Source organism: Thalassophryne amazonica, chromosome 9 (genome assembly GCF_902500255.1).
Source record: "Thalassophryne amazonica chromosome 9, fThaAma1.1, whole genome shotgun sequence".
NCBI classification, from domain to species: Eukaryota; Metazoa; Chordata; class Actinopteri; order Batrachoidiformes; family Batrachoididae; genus Thalassophryne; species Thalassophryne amazonica.
In genome coordinates, this window is record NC_047111.1 from 83,119,655 (window position 1) to 83,143,537 (window position 23,883).

The 23,883-nt window shown below is 40.7% G+C and overlaps 2 protein-coding genes across 2 annotated transcripts in view; both read right to left on the bottom strand.

Moving 5' to 3' along the window:
- hinfp (histone H4 transcription factor) overlaps positions 1 to 17,714 on the bottom strand; it is a 35,599-nt gene extending 17,885 nt beyond the window's left edge. Inside the window, exons 1-4 of the mRNA XM_034178575.1 lie at positions 17,704 to 17,714; positions 4,178 to 4,399; positions 344 to 570; positions 32 to 143 (exon numbers count right to left, since the gene is read on the bottom strand). Coding sequence (XP_034034466.1) covers positions 32 to 143; positions 344 to 570; positions 4,178 to 4,313 — 475 coding nt within the window. The 5' untranslated portion in view covers positions 4,314 to 4,399; positions 17,704 to 17,714. The remainder of the gene's footprint in view (positions 1 to 31; positions 144 to 343; positions 571 to 4,177; positions 4,400 to 17,703) is intronic.
- dpagt1 (dolichyl-phosphate (UDP-N-acetylglucosamine) N-acetylglucosaminephosphotransferase 1 (GlcNAc-1-P transferase)) overlaps positions 5,873 to 23,883 on the bottom strand; it is a 31,696-nt gene continuing 13,685 nt past the window's right edge. The window contains exons 4-9 of the mRNA XM_034178576.1: positions 13,091 to 13,237; positions 9,394 to 9,478; positions 9,110 to 9,298; positions 8,906 to 8,993; positions 6,969 to 7,124; positions 5,873 to 6,868 (exon numbers count right to left, since the gene is read on the bottom strand). Of these exons, the coding sequence (XP_034034467.1) occupies positions 6,803 to 6,868; positions 6,969 to 7,124; positions 8,906 to 8,993; positions 9,110 to 9,298; positions 9,394 to 9,478; positions 13,091 to 13,237 (731 nt within the window). The 3' untranslated portion in view covers positions 5,873 to 6,802. The remainder of the gene's footprint in view (positions 6,869 to 6,968; positions 7,125 to 8,905; positions 8,994 to 9,109; positions 9,299 to 9,393; positions 9,479 to 13,090; positions 13,238 to 23,883) is intronic.

Genomic DNA, 23,883 nt, shown 5'->3' on the forward strand with positions numbered 1-23,883 from the left:
CTTTGTTTTCATGAAAATTGTGTCTGATTACCTTTCCATCGACAGCGTATTGGACATTCAGAATCACCTACTGGTATGTCTATGCACAGGGCGTGCATGGCTACATGGCGGTAGAACCAGTCTGGGTTTTCATATGGTGGTTGCTTTAAGCAGAAAAAAATATTTAACAGTTAAGCGCCTTTCATATAAGAAATGACAGGCTGAGATATTGCTTGAGCTTTACTTTCTCTGCAGTGTGGAAGCTCAAACACACATGTAGATTCTGTAATATTCTAGACTTTTCAGAATAATTCTTATTATTTATTTTTTTAATCTAATAGCATCATAGAGCCCAGCCAAGTACCTCACATTTATCCCAAAGGCAGGCAAAATTCTCCGTGATGTCAGGGATGATGTTGCGGTGTTGACAGCCAATGGAGCAGGTTCCAACGTTCGGCTGAGCCTCAAGAACCTGCTGACCCAACTGCTTCAGCTTAGTATGGTAACAATGAAAATACAGATGCCTTCGCAGCTCCTCAGGCCCTTCCACAGAACAGAAACCACAGTCTCCCCACATGCAATTTTGCTCCCCTAGGGACAAAAATAAATAAATACAAGGGCAAAGTTTGCATTACTAAGAGTGTCCTCCTCCTGGAATTAAAGAAATGTATTACGAATTGGATTGAATCGTACATTGGAAATTAAATACATGAAGAGTTATTCTTTTATCCAGGATCAAACTCAGATTTTCTTCAAACATAGCCTAGGTTACCGGAAATACCTACCACCAAATTAGCTCTAATCATTTTGGACAATATTCCGATTGGTGACCTTGACAAATGTCACCAAAAGTCACACCCAAAATTACCAAAATGTGAAATTTGGCGATAAAAATCTTGCCTTTTCCCATTGCTGAGGTTCTCAAAATGCTGGATCATGACAAGGGAAGCCCACCATTTGACCATCATGTCTTATGCTGTGTTCCATTTACCTCTGAAGTCACAAGTCATAACTGGGAATGTTGTCTCACACACACACAAACAATAAATGCTTTCCATTTTGTACACAGGACTGTTAAGTCAGAAAATAAATGGACTGCATACACAGGGTTCTAGTGCAAACTTGCGTTACGGCCCGTTGTGCTATAATTTTGGACCGTTACGATTTTCAATACAGCGTCTGTAATCAACCGTTTCTGCAGCGTGACTCCAGTTTGACGCGTGAATCAAAGCAATGCTTCAATTCAATGGCTCCTGCCTCTTTGATTCGCTGCTCTTCAGAAGCGGTTAGTCCGCTTCTTAACCCCACTGAAAGCCATTAAAATATGACTCATTTTTGTGTGGATTAAAGTCACTAACTGGGACTCTGGTCTTGTTGCAGTCGAGAAACGAGCGTCAAACGCTGCGCGGCTCTCTGCTGAGACAGAGTCCGCTCGGAATTAATAACTTCAAAACGAATCGCCGCTTTAAATAAAATGACACCTCTTACAAACGTTGCAATACAGACAATAAACTACAATCAACTAAAACGTTTTTTCCTCCCAAAATGAGACGTCCTGCATTCTTTATGAACCTGACCTGCAGCACATCTGCAAGAGCTCAGCTCATAGGTATGGAAAGACATTCATGCCAATAATGTCTAAAAGGAAATGCTTTTGACAAAAAGTAACAGATTTTATTTCTGTTTATGTTCAGAGATCAAGGATCAACCATGTAGACTTTATTATGTCCAGAGTTTAAGGATCCAGTAACCAATTTCATATTTATTTACTTTAAGACTCAATAAAATGTTGTTCAATTTCAACTGAATCAGCTTATAAAGTGCCAAATTACAACAAAAGCCGTCTCAAGGTGCCTCACACAGAACAGTTCAACATAAAAAAATTAAAATAAATAAATAAAATAAAAAAATTAAAATCCCTAATTAAAAACAGAAGTAAAAGAATAAAACATAAAATAAAAACTACTCATAAGAAAGAGAATAAAATAGGTTTTAAGTCTTGACTTAAAAATGTCCACAGACTCCGACTACCTCACTGAGGGCCATGTACTGGTAAACCCAGAATGAGATTGCCCACTCAACAAACTTCCCCAGTCTTCTGGACATGATGAAGGGACTTGGGCTGTCTTACCTGGCTTTTCCCCTTTGGGTACCCCAGGAATGGCCAATTTTTAGCTTGAATTTTCAAAAGCTTAACCCCCTTCTGCACCATCCTCCTCCTCCCCTCGGTCGCTTCGCTCCCTCGATATTACCACTACGCTAAAATTTTATCCTAGCTAGAACCCTGATACATATATAGTGCTTTTCCATCTGCATCAGACGCACAAAGCGTTTTACAAATAACGCCTCACATTCACCCCGTTGTCAGGGTGCTGCCAGTGTTGAGACAGACTTCACCCAAACCATCAAATGACAATGATCCTTCCGCAGGTTCACCTACGGAAACCTTGTTATGACTTAGTTCCTCTAGATAGTCAAGTTTGATCGTCTTCTCGGCGCTCCGCCAGGGCCGTGTTCCGACCCCGGCGGGGCCGACCCGAGGACCTCACTAAACCATCCAATCGGTAGTAGCGACGGGCGGTGTGTACAAAGGGCAGGGACTTAATCAACGCGAGCTTATGACCCGCACTTACTGGGAATTCCTCGTTCATGGGAAATAATTCCTCGTTCATGGGAAAAACCTCTTAAATCATTCTAAAGATTGTTTTAAGCAGAAACAAGGCGATAATCACTGAAGCTATGAAATGACAGAGGCACCGTGAACACAGCAGGAGCAGCTCATCATGGCTGCTGCACTCTGATCGCTTCCTCCGTCTTTTATTATGAAGTAATGTTGAATTTATGTGGAAATGATTGTTGTACAAAAGCTTTAGATATCTGTCACCAAGATAGATGATGAATGGAGTGCAGTTTTAAGCAGAAACGAGGTGAAGATCAGTGAACTGCGGCTAATGATGCATGCGCAGTGAAGACAGTGCGAACCAATTTTTAGGGGGGACCGTTGGGTCTGTGACACTGGACTGCTCGGTGGAAAAGAGGCTGAAGTCTCAAAACCAGAAAATGGCTGTGTCCCAATTCAGAGCTGTGTCCCACCCTTCTAAGGGCTGTGTTCCACAAAACACTTCAGTTTTCAGCACAGGCTGGAACAAACCGCTTTGAAATAAGACAGTCTTAGCCCATGGAGGATTTTGCTGTTGCATCATTACATTTCCATGTTCCTACCCCCATCACCGTTGATACTTGCATATGCCAAGCTAGCGTAATGGCTGTAACCTGTAGTTTAATAATCACTTAATCACATACTTGTCAGCTACTTCACAACCTCTGAAATGGGACAGCCTAGTCCAGGGGTGGGCAACGAGGGCCAAGACAGTGCAGGTTTTCCTTTCTACCAATCACCTCAGCAGGTGGATTTGCTGATGAGCTTCTCCCATGAACATAAACACCTGATCATCAATGAAATCATCTTCTGAGGAAAGTGGTAGAAAGGGAAATCTGCACTGTCTTGGCTCTTCAAGGCATACAATTGCCCACCCCTGGCCTAGTCGAACCAGCTATGACATAATCTGCCGACAACTGCAGCCTTACAAGAATGCAGTTGCTGAATTGGGACACAGCCAATGACAGAAGACCTTCAAGACTTCCACGTTTATTCTCATACAGAGGTTGAGGATCCAGCGACATGAATCGCTGAACAAGCTCCACATGGCTGAGTGTTGGAAGTCTGTGAAAGCCTTGATTGGAATCATGAACCTGGGCAATAACAAACCGAATGTTTGATCCATCGCTCATCTTCTAAAGTGCTGCAATCATGATACCCATTGATTCTACAAAGATCACAGCATAATCTTCAGGTCCTTCTCTCACCAACAAATTCTTCACAATCCAACAACACTCAGTCCAGAATTGATCAGAATAGAACAGAACACCAGCACACGTCTGACAAACTATTCACCTGGAAGAAATTAAGATAATCTGCCCCCAATAATCAGCTGCTTCTGATGCCCAGCACTTTACTGAAGAACCTGAGAATTCTCAGGACGTCCAACAGAGCAGCCCAGTGAACTGAAGAACTGTTAATGCATTTCCATTAGATGGACACCAAACATCTATTATGTTTATTAGGAATAAACACTCCAGAGTGTATTGAGATTTTAGAAATTTGGTGCTAGGAAACGAAAGTCTCCTCAGTCATCACCTTCTGTGTCTCCTTCAGCGCTGAGGTGACTCTCGGCGTGTTTGCAGAATTTGTCCATCTCACAGAACGATTCCTGGCACAGTTCCCATTCACACTCCAGTTTGAGTGTTTTCTTGTGTGTCCTTTTGTTTGGCATCGCCGTGATTCAGGTCTAAACAAGCAGATAAACAGCCGCATCCACAGTCACCGGTCGTTAGCGTTAGCTGGTAGCTAGCAGTAGTACTGGTTAATAGTTAAAGAATTAGCATCACACACACACAAAGGTTTCACATGAAGGAATACAAAAACAAACAAAACAACAAAAAAAACGACAGCACTTCAAAAGAGATATTACTGTCACTATTTAGCCTGTGCTCGGAACGCTTCAAAAGTTCCGACGTGCGGCACCGAAATGAGTCCGCTGACTACTATGTTGCCAGGTTGGCAGTCGACTCGCATATATTGCACTTGTTTCCGCATTGCTTGCACATTAAAGTCACAAAACGTATGAATAGGAGCTATTCTTTCTCTGTCTGTGCAAAGTTGCACAAGTGCTGATTGCTTGAACTATACTAAATTAAGGCGTTTGATTCTGACACATTGAAGATCATTCTTGACAGGTGGAAGACAAAAGAGTAGGTCATAGTTCAGCTGCATGGAACACCACAGGGAAGCATACTGGGGCCATCCTGTTTATTAAGTAAACAGTAAATTGGACTGCGTTTCAGAGCTTATCCATGTGATGCAGACACTCAAAGCACTATAAAATCAAGGGCCTGATGAGGACTTGAACCGTGGTGCGTTGTCACAGCTGAGCTCACATGATTATAACTGGATATGTGTGTCAATGCCAAAAAGCCCGTTTTTAAATCAGTGCACAACTCGGTTTACCTTGTTTTCTGAATGTGATGACTATACTCTCTTTACTCCTTGTGATTAGCAGGCCATGCACAGGATTAATCAGAATTAGAATAGCCTTTATTCACCACGTATCTTCAAAAAATACAAGGAATTTGACTCCGGTTTAAACTGTACTCTCCCTGTACATGTGTGTATAAATTAAAACTAAACACTAAAAAATTCACAATAAAAATGTGCAAATAAAACATGCAATAAAAATGTGTGCAAAGGAGAAACAGACTGAAGTTGTACATGAGTTATATGAATTAGTGAGTTTTATGACTTTGCACAGGATTAATAGTCAATAAGTGAGCAGATCCGCAAAATTTCTAAGTAAATCTGCAAAAAAAAAAAAAAAAAAAAAAAACCTCCTGCATATTCAGCTCTGAAATTTTGGTTTCTGATACAGGTGAGGGCCACTGTACTTCCTATTTTAGTCCATAGTGGGATCTTTAAACATACAAAATAAAACAGACCTAATAAGTTGCTTGTGAAGCCTTGTTCCTTAACACACAGTTCTGGTGGCCACTAGTAGATAGTGTTGCTTATATCTATTTGGATATAATCATGTTATTTTTGATTGTTAAACTGGAAGTGATGGATAACTTAACACTATACCTTTTTGACCTTGTTAGTGTTTGTTATCCACAAAAATGTATTTATGTGGTGGAAAGATTTTGAACACAGTAATGTTTATAAGAGTTTAATAATCAAACTGTGAACGTATCATCGATCTGGAAGAAGTATAATTGCATTCCATTACAAATTCCACAAATCCCATTTCCCCCTTGAAAATAATAACGAAAATACAATCTTATATGTAACTTTGGATTTAATTCTCCACTTGAGCCTTGTCTAACAACAGTAAACAGTTTACCATTTGTATTTTACATTCTTTAATACAAGTCCAGTGCTGTAACAAAATGGCTTTACAGTGACCGGTGTTTAACTGTTTGGGAAATACAACAAATTTCACCTATTAAAATAAAAAGATGCATCCATTGTAATTGCAGAAAAGGCTAAATTCAGTCACCGGGACGGTGTGCACCTTAAGAAACAAAAATGTTTTTTCATCATCATTCTGTGCACTTCTTGCTTCATGATAATCTTCCCACCAACAATATCTTATTTTTTCCCACCACCTTTCTGCAAAATTACCATTATGTGCACATTTGAGTGCTCTTGATGTGTGCAATTTCCTCATATCTTCTACAGATTCAACGCAAATTAAACCAAAGTTGGTACATTCTCACACTTGGCATCAAACCACAACTTCATGCAATCATTCTCATGTTTTTAGATCATTTTGCACATTTGACACTGCTGTCAAATGACAATTAAAAAAAAAAAAAAAAAAAAAAAAAAATCAGCCAGTGATGTTGGCCGTTCTGCAGATTTCTCACAAACGTAATGTACTTTTCTTGGGAAACACCAGCATAAAAAACCCCCCACAGCTTTCATTTCATGACTACCCAGGAACCCTTCATGTACAATTAGGGCTCCCTTCCCCAATTTTTAAATCATATTACAATTGAAAGTGGAACTTGGAAAAAAAAAAAAAAATGACATGAAAACGTTTGGCTAAAGTGAAATATCGCTTGAAATCATTCACTGTGTCTTCACTGCAGGTGTGAAACAGACAAAGTAACCGTAAAGCACCAGAACCTATTAACAGGCCAGTGACGCAGCAGCCTATAAAATAGTTCCATCACATTACATTTCCTCTCCACTTTCCCGCAGAGCCGTTTAGCCATCATAGAAGAGACGCACCAGGTGATAGCGGATTCCAAAAGCCACTGCGCTGGCCATCACCTGAGAGAAACAGAGGAACATTCATGTTCATAATGCTCCCTCACACTTTTTCAGAGTATTTTTGATTCAGTAGGAGTTTTTTTTTTTGTTTTTTTAATACCTGTATCATAAGCATGATAACTGTAAGGTTTCTCTCATGGGTGGGACCTAATAATTTCAAAACTAGATTTATTAAGGTCATGTTGTTACACTCAATAAAGTCGCCATCTCGCTCCTGGCCTCGTCGTACTTCTACCAACTTCAATAACTCTGCCACCTGTCAAGCATCACAGAAATCATTGTTGTCAGCTAATACTTATAATCACATTACAATGTCAAGGAGCCGGTGGACCACATGCACACTCAGCTGAAGAAGAACATTAAATAACAACAACAAAGAAACTGTTAAACTGTCTGCCCTTCAAATCACCTGTTTTAGACATTATAAAGAGTCATTTTGGCCCTAACTAATGATTTTGTGTGTTAACACAACATGGAGGTGGGAGGAGTGAAAGTACTTTTGACAATAAACTGTAAACATGTGCAGCCTTTATGAAATTGTATCACAACCCTCATCACCCTGACCTAGACTGTGGAGCGTACAAGGTGCCCAATGCATCATCATACAACATTGTATTTGACAGTGTGAGACATTGCACATATACAGTGTAAATAAATCTTTAGGTACACTAGAACTGTGATAAAAAAAAATGTAATCTTTGATAGGTTCTTTCTCCTAAGCCACCACCCAAGCAGACCACCAGGTAATCCTGACCTACTGAAAGTAGTAATTTATCTGTTGCAGCCAGGCTTTACCTGGACAGCTTCTCTGCCTTTGCTGGTTGCTGGAGTCCTCAATACAGAAACACTGGATCATACCCAGAGAAGTGTGTCACATGGCCAAAATTTTTCAGCTGATGTCCTCTCACAATCTAAGTGGTACAAACCATCTAAATAAGCTTTTATTTGATACAAAGTCATTTCAATAACAACCCAGGATCCTGCAAAGACACATAGTACCTAAGACTTTCAGGCATTGCCTTTGGCCACTGGTTACCATCAAAATCTCACAAACGTACAGTAAGACAGAAGCACCAAAATCCTAAAGGCTTGGACCTTACAACTTCAATAAAATCAGAAGTGAGACTTAGTTTTTGTCTATTTCATGAAAGAATCCAATCAATTATTAATGATAGACAATTTTAGGTCTTCCAAAATTGTCATTTTAAATTTTTGACCCCTATGTAAAACTTCAATGACCCCCACCTGGCTACAACTGCCACTTTAGGAAGATTATTGTACATTTTGTGTTAGCCATGGGAAACACTGTTTTCTAAGTATTTCATTTCCTCACTTTAGATGGTACCAAAACCCAGCTTGACCCATCTACAATATGTGATGTAACAATGCTGTACAAACTCTCCTGATGTTCCATATTGGTTTTGATAAAATTACTAGTCAGCTCAGCGAAATTATGTATTTTTAAAGGTAGTTACAAATTTGATTTATTTATTTATAAATGTAATAATATTAATAATATATAATAATAATATAATATAATAATATTTAGCAAAGCATTCTCTTCGCCTTCTGCAGTCACTGGGGTCTTAGACACTGAGGCACCTGCATGGTGGATCATGCTCAGAGAAACGTGCCCCATGGCCAAAGTGTTTTTAGTGGACGTTCCCTCAAAATGCAAGTACCAAAGACATCATCTAGTCATTGCATTAGGACGCCTGTTAATCATCTGACTGCAGCAGACAGATGGTTACATTTGAGAGGTGGGAACAGATGGGTTGTCTGCCTGGGTGGCTGCCATCAAGGAACCGAAGGCTACTGAGTGGTACCGTGGATGCAGCAACGCAAGGCACCAGTACATGCTCCCAGGCCGGACCTGACATGACATTTAGCACCTTTTCATATTTTTTAAAGGTTTTAGCAAGTTTGTACATCAAACTGAGAATGTGAGTGTTACATACAAAATCAGTGCAACTGTTGAACCAAAGCCCGGGCGAATCACACATTTTCAAACTAAATATTCATGTGTATGTGTTTTACCTTCAGAATAAGATGTCCTAAATTAGAGAGGTCTTTACTTTTGAACTTAGAGTAGCTCATTCCCAGTTTGCCCGTGTCTGGATTCAATCTACAGTTGACATTTAGAGAAAGACCAAAAAATTAAACCAAACAGATAATAAGAGGACACAGTCAGAATACGTGACAAAAGATGAGCAAACTTAAAGGCAGACAGCAGCAGCTTACCTGGGGAGCCGGTGTCTGGGACAGGGGATGATGTGGAAAAGTTGAGGCAAAGAGTAGATAAAATTAATCACTTGAGGAATGAAGAACAGCAGCATTGTTTTGCTGAAATGTCCCAGGATGCCCACAACAGCAAAGGTCATCCCAGCAAAGTAGCAGAAAGTGTCTCCCACAAACACAGATGCCGGGTACCTGAATCCAAACATAATGTTGTCACCAACATGCCAAATATCCTGACGTACTTTTCAAAGAAGAAAGGCTGTTTCTTTGAAACTGCTGTAACTTACCAGTTGTGATAAAAAAGTGCTAATGTAGTGAAGAAGAATGGAATCATAAAGTAGAGGGAGAAGACGTGGTCATCACGGTAATCTCCTGATAAGTAAACAAATACAAAAATGTCAACACTTTTGGAAGCAGGCTCGACTAAATGAATGGTGCTCAGAGAACACACACCTTTGCTGGGGTTATAACGGCCATCTGTTATTACAACTACCAACAGACAACAGCGGTCACAGTTTTGTCTTTTTAAAAACACCTTCAAATCTTTTTAATGTCAGAAAACAAGAGTGGTAAAGAAAGAGGGAAAAATAAAAACCTATTGATAATTAAACAAAACTGAAGCTACAAAGGAAACGTTCTGAAAAAACAATATTTTCTATAATGAAATTATCATGGTGGGAATGTACCGGTGGGAATTGGTCTCCACCAGGGCTGCCCCTTGTCACCAATCCTGTTTGGGATTTGGGACGGGATTTCAAGGTGCAGTCAGGGACTGGAGGGTGCCCAGTTTGGTAACCTCAGAGTTGCATCTCTGCTTTTTGCAGATGATGTGGTTCTGTTGGCTTCATTAGGCAGTGACCTCCGGTGCACACTGAATAGGCTTGAGGCCGAGTGTGAAGTGGCTGGGATAAGAATCAGCACCTCCAAATCTGAGACTATGGTCCTCTGTCAGAAAATGGGGGAGTTACTGCACCAAGTGGAGGAGTTTAGGTATCTCGAGGTCTTGTTCATGGGGGTAAATTGGAGCAGGAGATTGACAGACGGACTGGGGCGGTGTCTGAAATTTTACAGATGTTCTACCAGTCTGTCATGGCAAAGAAGGAGCTGAGCCAGATGGTGGGGCTCTCAATTTACCAGTCGATTTATGATCCTATCCTCACCTATGGTCAAGAACTTTTGGTCATAACTGAAAGAATAAGATCATGGATAGAAGCAGCAGCAATGAGATTCCTCCATCGGGTATCTGGGCTTACACTCCTGGACAGGGTGAAAAGCTCAATTATCCAGGAGGGACTCAGAGTAGAGCCGCTACTTCTTCGCATTGAAAGGAGCCAGTTGAGGTTGTTCAGGTATCTGGTAAGGATGATCCCTGGTCATCTCCTTTAGGAGGTCTTCCAGGCATGTCCAACCAGGAGAAGGTCCTGGGGAACACCCAGGACACACTGGAGAGATTCAGGGTGAGGTATTAAAAAAAAAAAAAAAAAAAAAAAAAAAAAATCTTAAAAATCTCAGAAAATTTTGGGTGTTTAATGTCGAGGGATGCATTCTGGAAAGTTTTTTGATGACTATTTTCTAACACTGATCCCCCCTCAATTTAGCTGTACCGCTTAATGTGTGATGTATTTGTATTTTCTTTTGTACATTTTCACCTTTTCTTTGCCTTTAACCAAAATTGATATCACAGGCTACATGTTTGTTTGATAAGATTACTAACCACAACAGCCATTTCATATTTTTGGCTTCCCTCATCCTAACTGACCTAATTTTAAAGCTAGAACCCCTCTGAGCCTCTCAGAGCCACTATTCTCCCACGATAGTTGAATAAATCCTCTCGTAACAAAAAAAAAAACTAAAAACAAAAACAAATGCTACATGGCTCTTTAGTCATCCTTCATTATTTGGTGGGACCAGGGCTTGACATGATATATATTTATGCCGTAGTGGATGGGGCATTTTTGAGTCGGTGTCTTCAAGAAACAGTGTACACGGAAGAGCTGTGCTCCGCGTTGACCAGTCGGGTCACTGTTGCATCACAGGGCTGCACCTGACATGAAATGTGGCGTAGTGGGTGTGGCATTTTTGAGCCAGTGTCATCAAGAAACGAAGTGTACAGGAGAGTTGTGCTCTGTGCTGACTGGTGGGTTTGCTGGCGCACGGCGCGCCATAGGATTGCTCCTGACACGGGACATATTTTTGCCATATGTGGATGGGGCAGTTTTGAGCCGGTGTCATCAGCAAACTGCACAGCTGGGCCGAGAGGGGCTTCCCTGGCTGTTGTCCACACTGCGCTGTGAGACGCATCTGAGGCTGTACCGGAGGTGAGTTCACATGTTTATTTATGGTGTCATGGGCTGGCGAAACAGTTCTACCGTCATTCATCCGACAGAGTTAGATGGTAAATAGGTCATAATCTGTGTATTATTGGGGTGACATCCGAGTCAGCTGTGTTGCGGACGCTGCGCCGAACCTCTGACGCGCACAATGAGTCATGGACTTGCAGTGACAGACTGTGCTTACATTTTGAGTGCGTAATGTTTGCGTCCACTGCACATGATGAATGCATGCCACATACATGTTGCATATCAACACATCCTTTGCAGGATCCACTGAAAGGGATCCAGTGGAGGTGCAGGTACGTGGCACAAGTGAGACATGCCGGCAGGGTCTGACGTGGCTGATCCATGTCGATGTTCCCCTGACCATGATCAGATTTTTCCGACTGCTGTTTTGAAGCCATGCGAATATGTAGAGTACAGTGAGATTGCACTCAGACAGCACATAGGCTGCTGTTGGATGGGTGTCCCACCTGGACAGTGTCACAAGTGTTTTGCACATGTGAATGGGTCCGCCCATGTAGACTGCTCTGAGACTGCTGACCGACATTTTCAGACTGCACCTCGACACTTTTCGGATGTGGGCCGATTCGCTATTGACGCCATTCAGCCTCATTCATGCTATGTGTGACGGGGGTCTAACAAACAGGCAGGCAAGTAGAAAGTTAAAAATAGCACATCATTATTTGGAGATATTAATCTGTGTCTTCAATGTTCAAGATGATTTATCCTCCTGGTTCTCAAATAATATAGAAGTGCAGAAGAGGCACCTGGGGTGAGCCTGAATGAAGCGTTTGACAACATCCTCAGTTTTAAGTTCCGTCGCCTTTGTATAGTGTACTGCCCGCATGGTCAATCCTGCCAACCTTTCCTCAGACATGGTTGCTCACAGATGTGGTTTCACATGTCGGAGGACAGAGAAAGACCTTTCTGCTTCACAGGACCCTACAGGAACCCCATCTGGTCTTGCAGAGACCCTTGAATTTGGAGACCCGGCTATAAAGGGCACACATATCCAGGACAAGCTCAAGAAAGCGTTGTCTCTTGGGAGAGTGGTGGAAGAACAAGTACATCTCATTGATGATGTCAATCATGTTTCAGAGAGCTTGAACTGAGCATGACTTCCCAATTGCTAGACTCAAAACATGGGAATTGCAATGAGTACAAAATGCGAGGGGGTTCTTCTCCCTGATTAGTGCTTGTGCTCCTTTCACCTGACTAGCCAATGCTGAAGCACCATCGAAGGACTGGCATCGCATGTGCTGCACATCCAATCCATGTTTAGTGAGGAGACCCAGGATAGCGCTGACCACCCTTTGTCCAGTGGCCCTCTCCAGATGGATGAAGTCAATGAAGGCTTCTTTGATGTAAACAAACTTTTTTCTATTCAGATTTTATGTTATTGTGTGAATTTAGGTTCACTGTATTAATACAGTATGTCAGAATGAAAGAAAAACTGTAAAGTCACACAGGTGAGGTTTTGCTGAAAAAAAAAAAAAGAGACACCAAACAACTATCAGAGGGGTATATGCTTGAATGTCTTGCCTCCAATTTTTTGGTTCCTTTTGACTTTAAAATGTGACAAGCATTCAAAGTAACGTCTGCACACTGAAAGTGACCTATAATACTGAGAAAAAGCATGTGCACACACCACTGAGCTCCAGCAGGTTGAAGATGATGATGGAGCCGGAGATAAACAGGGCTTGACCTGACTCGATGCCGTTGATGCCTGCCAGGATGTTGATGGCATTAGTACAGAACACAGCAAGCATTCCCATGTAGACATAGTAGAGAATACCTGCAAACCAAAAGAATTCACACACCATTTCTGTTTCTGTATGGAGAAATTCCCCAGATATAAGAAAACTTGAGGCCTCAAAAAGCTCATTTTAAACTTCTGGAACATTATGTATGTCATGGAAACAATTTTCTGGAGATGTGCTTGCCCACAAGACACAGCCACTGGTGGCAAAGCCAAGAAATTATTAGGGCTGTGAACCAATGTCCACGAGATGTTTTCAGCATTTTAAAACAGTGAATCATTTTTAAAGCAAATTTTTCACACTGTGCGTTTGTTTTGAGCATTTTGAAACAATGAATCATTTTCTCAAATTGTTATTGTTCTTTCAGCTGCTCCCATTTCTTCAGGGTCACCACAGTGGATCCAGCGCACATCCGCATTGGAATTTGGCACAAATTTTATGCCAGATGCCCTTCCTGACACAACTCGTTTCACTCAGATAAACAGACACAGCCTCTGGTCTTCCTAAGAGGTCTCCCATCCAAGTAGTAACCAGGACCCACTCTAGTTATCTTCTGAGGTCTGACAGGATCAGGCTTACACAAAGCAGACTGGCTTGAATTGTTTTCTCAACTAATTGTTGTATTTTGTGTTTCTGAAACAATTACTCATTGTGAGAAGCAAATGGATAGTTTTCTGTTTTAACTGTGTGACAAAAAAGCCCCATCTTTTTGAGCAGGCCAAGTGGCTTGATGGGGTAGCATACCCGTCATATTCGATTTTGGCCGTGCAGGGGATTATAGGAAATGTGTGCCTGCTGCGGATGCACAGACATGGTTACAAAGAAGCGACTATTCGTATGTAGCCGTATTAATAGCATTCGTATGAAGCGTAGTCTTGTTATGGTTACAGTTTTTGGTTAGGGTTATTTTAATGGTTATGGTTACGGATTAGGATTAGTGGTTGAGGTTAACATGGTTTAGGAATCTACATATCAACACCAAATACATGTACAAGTATGTAGCCTCATGATCACGTGCCCTATATTGACCAATGACAGAGACGCTACGTACCAATAGAACTTCACTATATGAATACGGCTACGTACAAATAGACACCGTCATAAAAAAGGCTCAGAATGCAGGTGATTACTTGTTTTGTCCCTGTATGCTTCAATAAACAACACAGAGATAAACATGTGAACGTCTAAGAATGCAACACTTAGAAACAAGTGGATTCACAATATTGGAAGGACTAGAAATAAGAGAAAGTTTAACAGGTTCAAGCTGACATCAACCCACCGAGTCTACAGCAGTCAGAGAACTTACAAACCACTTCAATCAAAACTACCAATACAGTAGTTTTGTCCGCAACTTGCAACAAAATTGTGGCTGCTATTTGCCGCATAACTTAGTAAATGCCTCCCGAAATTCCCCCACCCTTCACCCAGAGCATCTTTCTCCTGCCGCATTTTAGTGTAGAAACAGCTCTTTCTTTCTTTCTTTCTTTCCCCGGAGGTTCAGAGTCCCATCTATCTACAACTGCGTGTGCTTGGGTCAGCACAGAGATGATGCAACGCACACTTACTGATATGAAATGATCTCAAAGATGTGTAGCCATAATTATCTCCATTACAACAGTTTTTCTCCCAGTGGAAAAAGGCCAAATATTAAGCATGTTATGAACATTTGATATATACAAGGTCTCTGATAAAAGTAACGGACCTTATTATTTTTTTCAAAAACCATATGGATTTGAATCACGTGTGATTACATCAGACATGCTTGAACCCTCGTGGGCATGCGAGAGTTTTTTTTTACGCCTGTCGGTTACGTCATTCGCCTGTGGGCAGTTTTTGAGTGAGGAGTGGCCCACCCTCTCGTCGTTTTTTCATTGTTTAGGAATGGCTCAGAGACTGCTGCTTTGTTTGATAAAAATTTTTTCAAAAACTGTAAGGCACAACTGAGTGGACACCATTCGATAAATTCAGCTGGTTTTCTGTAAAAATTTTAACAGCTGATGAGAGATTTTGGTCTGGTAGTGTCGCTTTAAGGACAGCCCACGGCGCCTGACGGCGATCTGCGCTCTGAGGCAGCGTCATCTTGCTGTTTCAAGTTGAAAACTTCCACATTTCAGGCTCTGTTGACCCAGTAAGTCGTCAGAGAACAGAGAACTTTCAGAAGAAGTCGGCATGAGGAGTTTATTCGGACATTCCATTGTTAACGGACATTTTGTAATGAAAGAACGTGCGGGCAGAGTCACGTCGGGCCGGACCCGACCGCGGGGGGTCGCGACAGGAAAAACACCTCCGTTGGAAACCTTAACGGGCAAGTTGGAACATGCCCAAGCTGTTAAACAATTTCTCAGTTACTCACTTGTTGAAAGCCATCAAAAGCCGCCTGAATTTTACAAATGGTTTTCAACACGGAGGTGTTTTTCCTGTCGCGGTGCACACAGATTCGCCGAGTCGTCACGGAAGCAACTAGGTGAATTTGCACGCACGTCTTTCATTACAAAATGTCCTTAACAGTGGAATGTCCGCATAAAGTCCTCATGCCGGCCTGTTCTGAATCTTGTCTGTTCTCTCACAACGTCCTGGGTGATTTAAGCCTTAAATTAGAATGTTTTCAGGTCGAAACAGGCCGACGACGGTGCCTGGAAGCGCTGCGCGACGTCCCGCTCCGTGGGAAGTCCTTACACCGACAGAAACACCCCATAATCTCTCATCAGCCGTTAAACTTTTCACCAAAAACCAGCTTAATTTCTCGAATAGTGTCCACTCGGATATCGCGGCTATTCAGACAAAGAGATTCCGACGGGTGGGGTGGAGCACTCCTCACTCAAGGCCTGCCCACAGGCGAATGACGTCACCGACACGCGTGAAAAAACTCACGCATGCGCACGAGGGTTCAAGCTTGTCTGACGTAAAAACATATGAATCAAATCCATTTATTTTTTGAAAAAAATAAAAAGGACCGCTTTTTTCATCACAGACCTCGTAGTCTCTAAATATGCCCCTCCCGAGGAGCCGGGGTCTAGGACCTTGTGGGGCCCCAGAAACCAAATTAAATTTTCATCTACTGATACATTTTCAACATCTCCTGGAAGAACAAATCTCAAAATTAGTGCATATTTAAATTATCCTACATTCAACCTTTCATTTGAACCGTCAATGATCATGTTGAAATAACAGAATATGATGTGGAAGTAGGACCTGGTATGATTTGCCTTTTAATTGTAAACCAAATTATGCATTAACTCAGAACAATTAAACTACATGAAATTCATGAAAATTGAAAAGACTGTTAAAGTATTTCAAAAACCACAGCTAAAACTTGTAGAATATTTTAAAAATCAGGGTAAAATATCAATTAACATACCTTATTGTAAAAAGCCACACATTCTTGTGTAAATTCCTGTAAATCCACTCAAAGCCACAATGTCTTTTTTCCCATGAAAAAAGTCTACATTAATAAAAACTAATTTACACTGTGTAAATTCATGTAGCCTAAATTCATTCAAAGCCACAACGTCTTTTTTCCCATGAAAAAAGTCTACAATAAAAACTAATTTTACAATGTTGTGTAAATTCATGTTGCCTACATTCATTCAAAGCCGTCTTTTTTTTTTAATAAAAGAAAGTCTAGATTAATGAAAGAAAAAAAAGGCACATAATGTGTTCTGAAATTCTGTTTGAACAGCACAATGTTTATTTTCCAGAGAGAGAAAAACAATTCTTACCAGTTCACTTTTCTCGTTTATCTTTCAGATGTGTTCATGAAGCCAGAAACCATTCCACGGATTCTTGTCCTTATCAGACTTTTTCAAACCGTCTTTCTCGCCATCTTCGCTCTGTATGATATCGCTCCGTGACACAGACATGCTGCAAAATTCTTCTTTTAAAAACTTGAAAGTTCTAAAAGTTTGCGATGTCCACATGCTACGTTTAGCTAAGCTTCGCACAGGAGCCACAGTGTCACCGCAGCAACCAACCAGTCCCGCTTTACGACAACTGTCACAACAGCCAGGCTTTGAGTGGCATTTATTCTTCTCGAAACTCCGCGGATCCGAGGAAACTGATTTGTATCTCTAACACACAGATCAGTGTCCCCGGACTTATAAAACTTGCATGATGTCGTAAAAAACGAACGCTTTGCGATAAGCATTTTAAAAACTCAGTAACGATCACGATTAAAGAGTACAACACTAACACCCCCGCCCCCCTCCTCATGATGAAATCCGCGGAATCCCACGGATCCGCGGAGTTTTCACAGCCCTGTTGGATCCCTGCACAGCAACGTCACTTTGGAACTCCTCGGCTCTCTATTCAGAGGGGGGCTCTGCTACATGCCAGTTAAGTTCCTTCTTGTCTCAGTGGGATCCCGTTCTCACTTGTTCCTGTCTGTGACTACGCTATGAAAAAGAACTGTTCCAAGAACTCTTTCTAAGAACTGCATGAACCCTTATATCAAACTCTATTGAGCCCAGCTAAGTCCTGCTTAACTGTAAGTGCATCACATCACGCAGTACTTGACCTCTGACCTCTGATACAAATGAGGAACTGTGGATACAATTTAAGAACTGTGAACAGTTCCTGAACAGTAAACCTTATTTCCTATGAAGAGAACATTATTTCCACGCCTCTGAAGAATCCTGTGCTAAGCCTTTTGTGAACAGTGACTGACTGGTGGCTTCAGTGTTACGAGTGCATTCACTCACTGTCTGTGCCTTCATTCCCCTAGTTCCTGGTCTCAGAGGTCAGCGTTCCACCTGGTCCTGGTCCCTGAACTGCTTTCCTCAGTTTATCTTTAGCTTATCTTAAGACTGGCTCGGGATACTGCAGCTCCCTATTTTCACCTCCAGGAGGCGGGCCATCTCTCCATTCTGCAAGCACCCCTGCGCAGCATTATTTATTTTATTGTTACCAATAAATGTCTTTTTTCCCTTGTAATCCTTCCCATGTCCTGCCCCCTACCATTTGGGCCTATTGCCTGAAACGGTCGGTTCTGACCGGACCTCCAACTATAACATCCAAGTACATTTTCTGGGTCCAAAATTGGCTTAATAGTACCACATCCCTTGGCTGTAGGCATACAGACTATCCCATGATGCATTGCACGAGGGCTATTTCCGGGCATGCGCACTGACACATGCAATCCCCCCATTCCAGGTATGACCAGTTGAGGCTACTTGTCTGTGTCCTTGGACACAATGCTTTTCCTGCACTGTCCCAGTCCACCGGCTGTGAATGTATCTGACCTATGATGATATTTTGGAAATTAGGTTCATGGAGCTGAATTTCTGACTGCAGGACCTCAAAAGGTCCTGCAACTCTCTTTAGTTGCTTTCATTTTTTGGTTTGGCCTTGGTTGGGTTTGCTTTCACATGGCAATAATTCTAAGCTGAGCAAAGCATGTAAAGGACTACATGTGCGCACACTGGTTGCTCATTGGTCAGACATGATATTTCACCTTCTGTTTCAAGAACTACATGGGTGCAGCCCAGTGGTGGGCACAGTTAAACAAAAAGTTGGCTTTGATAACCGCTAATCCGCTAACTGAAAAGTTAACGTTTATAACACTAAACCACTAAAAAATTTAGCAGAAGTTACAGCTAATTTTTAGCATTGGCTCAGTACGCTGTCGGTTACTGATAAGCTGGTTTTGAGTTTAAGCACTGCAAGTGGTGCTGGGTAAATTCAAAGGTGATCACAGACCCAAAAACAAACAAGCCAGAGCTGTCTTTTTTTATATAATTCTTTTTATTCAGAAATGTTGCCAATCAAAATAGTAAAAGTATGTACAATCATTTACATCATTTTCCATTTTTTTTATTTTTTACACACACACACACACACACACACACACACACACACACACACACACACACACACACACACACACACACACACACACACACACACACACACACACACACACACAATGAACTTGATAAACGTAGCCACACACCCATCCCACCCTCCCACGTACGTTAAAAAAAAAAACCTTTAAGGACAGTGTTGCAGATTAGTAGACAAAGAATACTTGACACCTGACAACTGTAGAAATGACAAACTTAAAATCCATGAAGGTGAGGAAATAAAGACATAATAATAAAAGAAAAATAAATAGTAATATGTCTAGTGCTGTTATTAAGCAGACGTACTGTAGCTTGCACAAAGAAGATCCCACTAAGTTACATTAGGCAGAACTTTGAGTCCTTCCAAATATGTCAACACCGGGTCCCAGATGGAGAAGAATTTGTCTCTAGATCTTCTGAGTATTTTATCTTTTCAAACTGTATAAACTACATGAGGTCACTCAACCACAAAAATACTTTGGGCGGGTTTTTGGATTTCCAATGTAGAAGTATTCTTCTCTGCGCAAACAATGTTGTAAAAGCAACTATATTTTCATGTCCATGTGGTATTGTACAATGTCTTCTATCCATAACACTGAATATGGCAACTGTCACACTGGGTTTCAAATCAATATTAAGCACCTCTGAAAGTGTTTTAAAGAAAAAGGACGTATAGGGAGCTAAGACGGGGCATGACCAAAACATATGGGCTAAGTTGGCTGGAATATGGTCACATCTGTCACAACTAGCAGATATGTTGGAACATATTTTAGACAATCTTGCTTTGGAAAAATGGGTGCGATGCACTACCTTGAACTGTATTATGCTTAATTTAGCACAGGAGGAGCTATCATTTACCCCTTGTAGGGAACTATTCCACGTTTTCTTCTATGTCCTCTCCCAGTTCATCCACCCAATCCTCTCTGATTTTTAAAAGAGTTTTGTTCTTGAGAGAAGATATGCAATCAGTAATCCTTGAGATTAGACCTTTTGTATTCAATGGAATATCTAACATATTGTCTAAACCTGAATGCGAAGGTAAACCTGAAAAATTAGGGTCACTATGTTGAAGGAAATGGTGAACTTGGAAATACCAAAATAAACTGGATCGTGGAATGTCAAATTTAAGTAACAATTCATCAAATCTAGCAAATAGACGGTTTATGTACAAATCTTTAAATTTAAAATACCTTTGCCAAAGAAAATATTCAGAGTCTAATCTGGCTGGGGGAAAGAAATGATTGTTACATATAGTACTGATATGAAGAAAGTTATTGAACCCTAAGTTCTGTCTAAGTTGGACCCATATGTTGATTGTACTTATGACAATTGGATTATTAGTAAAATTAGAAATGGACAGGGGGAGCCTGGACGTGACCAGGGCACTAAGGGATGTTGAGCTAAGGGATGTGGCTTCAAAACGGCACCGGTCTGTATGAGGAACACGAAGCCAATAAAGGATTTTTTGATCCATTGTGGCCCAATAGTAGTGGAGGACATTTGGAAGAGCTAAGCCACCATGTAATTTGGGCCTCTGTAATAGATTTAACCACATTCTGGGCTTCTTGCCACCCCATATAAATGAAATGAAAGCCCCATCAATACAACCCCTGGCAAAAATTATGGAATCACCGGCCTCGGAGGATGTTCATTCAGTTGTTTAATTTTGTAGAAAAAAAGCAGATCACAGACATGACACAAAACTAAAGTCATTTCAAATGGCAACTTTCTGGCTTTAAGAAACACTATAAGAAATAAAGAAAAAAGATTGTGGCAGTCAGTAATGGTTACTTTTTTAGACCAAGCAGAGGAAAAAAATATGGAATCACTCAATTCTGAGGAAAAAATTATGGAATCACCCTGTAAATTTTCATCCTCAAAACTAACACCTGCATCAAATCAGATCTGCTCGTTGACACTGACCCTGTGCCATGACACTGACCCTATGTGTCTTTTTGCAAGGAATGTTTCTGCAGTTTTTGCTCTATGGCAAGCTGCATTATCATCTTGAAAAATGATTTCATCATCCCCAAACATCCTTTCAATTGTCCAAAATATCAACGTAAACTTGTGCATTTATTGATGATGTAATGACAGCCATCTCCCCAGTGCCTTTACCCCATATCATCAATGACTGTGGAAATTTACATGTTCTCTTCAGGCAGTCATCTTTATAAATCTCACTGGAACAGCACCAAACAAAAGTTCCAGCATCATCACCTTGCCCAATGCAGATTCGAGATTCATCACTGAATATGACTTTCATCCAGTCATCCACAGTCCACGATTGCTTTTCCTTAGCCCACTGTAACCTTGTTTTTTTTCTGTTTAGGTGTTAATGATGGCTTTCGTTTAGCTTTTCTGTATGTAAATCCCATTTACATTAGGCGGTTTCTTACAGTTCGGTCACAGACGTTGACTCCAGTTTCCTCCCATTCGTTCCTCATTTGTTTTGTTGTGCATTTTTCGATTTTTGAGACATACTGCTTTAAGTTTTCTGTCTTGACGCTTTGATGTCTTCCTTGGTCTACCAGTATGTTTGCCTTTAACAACCTTCTCATGTTGTTTGTATTTGGTCCAGAGTTTAGACACAGCTGACTGTGAACAACCAACATCTTTTGCAGCATTGCATGATGATTTACCCTCTTTTAAGAGTTTGATAATCCTCTCCTTTGTTTCAACTGACATATCTCGTGTTGGAGCCATGATTCATGTCAGTCCACTTGGTGCAACAGCTCTCCAAGGTGTGTTCACTCCTTTTTAGATGCAGACTAACGAGCAGATCTGATATGATGCAGGTGTTAGTTTTGGTGATGAAAATTTACAGGGTGATTCCATAATTTTTTTCCTCAGAATTGAGTGATTCCATATTTTTTTCCTCTGCTTGGTCTAAAAAAGTAACCATTACTGACTGCCACAATCTTTTTTCTTGATTTCTTATAGTGTTTCTTAAAGCCAGAAAGTTGCCATTTGAAATTACTTTAGTTTTGTGTCATGTCTGTGATCTGCTTTTTTTCTTCAAAATTAAACAACTGAATGAACATCCTCCGAGGCTGGTGATTCCATAATTTTTGCCAGGGGTTGTAGATTTAAAGAAAGATTTTGGAAGATAAAGTGAAATACACTGAAACAAATACGGAAATCTGGGAAGCACATTTATTTTGATATAGTTCACTTTTCCTATCAAAGACAAATGAAGTGTTTTCCATTTCATTAGATCTAATTTAATTTTCTCAAATAGAGGACAATAGTTTTCCTGATAAAGGCACTGCATATCTCTTGTGACATTGATGCCCAAGTATTTATTTATTGTATTTGAAGAGCCAGGTCATTAACAGGGTAACATTCACTCTTACTAAATTTCAGCTTGTAACCCAAAAAAGTGCCAAATCCCTCCAAAATATGGTTAATATAGGGTATGCTCAAAACAGGGTCTGACACATATATTAATATATCATCTGCATATAGAGATACTTTATGCCCCCCCCCCCCCCCCCAATGAATCCCATTTATTGACGGAGATGATTTGAGTGCGACGAATAAGGGCTCAATGACCAAAGCAAACAGCAGTGGACTGAGGGGGCATCCCTAACGAGTCCCCTGTGATAAGTGAAAATATTGTGACTGTTTACCATTTCTTATTACAGAAGCCTTGGGTGAGGCGTATAGGAGGTTTAACCATGAAATAAAATTAGGGCCATATCCAAATTTATTCAAGCATGCAAATAAATATTCCCACACAACTCTGTCAAAACCTTTCTCTGCATCCAGTGTGATAGCCACCTCAGGTACCACACTGGATGCAGGAGAGTGAATAATGTTTAAGAGTTGGCGGATATTTGTAAATGAATGACGTCCTGAAAAAAAAAAAAACAGTTTGATCCTCAGATCTCACATCATGCACTGTGGTTTCCAGACGCATGACTAGATTCTTGGCCAAAATCTTCAGATTGCTGTTTAGGAGAGAGATGGACCACATATAAACCACAGTCAGTGCTAACTTTACCTGGTTTTAACAGAAAAGTAATTGATGCTTCAGTCAGTGTTTGTGGCAGCAATCCACGGGATAGAGAGAGATTAAACATGTCGAGTAATAGTTTAGATAATTTGTCAGTCCTATGCATTGTGGATATAGAGGGGGCCTGGAGATTGTTAAAGATGTTTTCCATTACATTACTGTCATTTGTCGTCAGGTTTGAGTACAACGAAGTGAATGTGTCATTAATTTCTCCTGGGTCAATTTGTTAATTCTCCATTCATTTTCCTTATTTGTGGGATTTGCTGAGCAGCCGAGCGGCTCTTCAGTTGATGAGCTAAAAGACAGGTAGCCTTGTGACCATATTCATAAACATATCCCTGTGATTTTAACAGACGTTGTTCAGTCTTTTCAGTTGATACCAAATTATATTGTGTTTGAAGGTCCACTTTTCTATAGAGTTCAGGGGAGGGTGAAATGGAGTATTGCGCATCCACCACATTAATTAATTTAATAAGCTCTTCCTGCTTATATCTGTTTATTTTATTCATCTTGGCTGAGTATTATATAATCTTGCCCCGATAACATCTTTCAGAGTTTCCCATAGAATGCTAGGGGAAATATTGTCCTTTTGGTTTGTTTCTATAAAGTCATCAATTTTCTGGGATATTAGTTCACAGAGGAGACTATCAGATAGTAAATGTTTATCAAATTTCCAAGGGGGGCGTTACAACTTATAAAGAGGAAATTCAAGATCCAATAAGACAGGGGTGTGATCTGATTCAATTAGGGTGGAATATTCTGCTTTCCTAACATATGGAAGAAGGGTTTGATTGATAAAAAAAAAAAATCTATTGTAGTATATGAA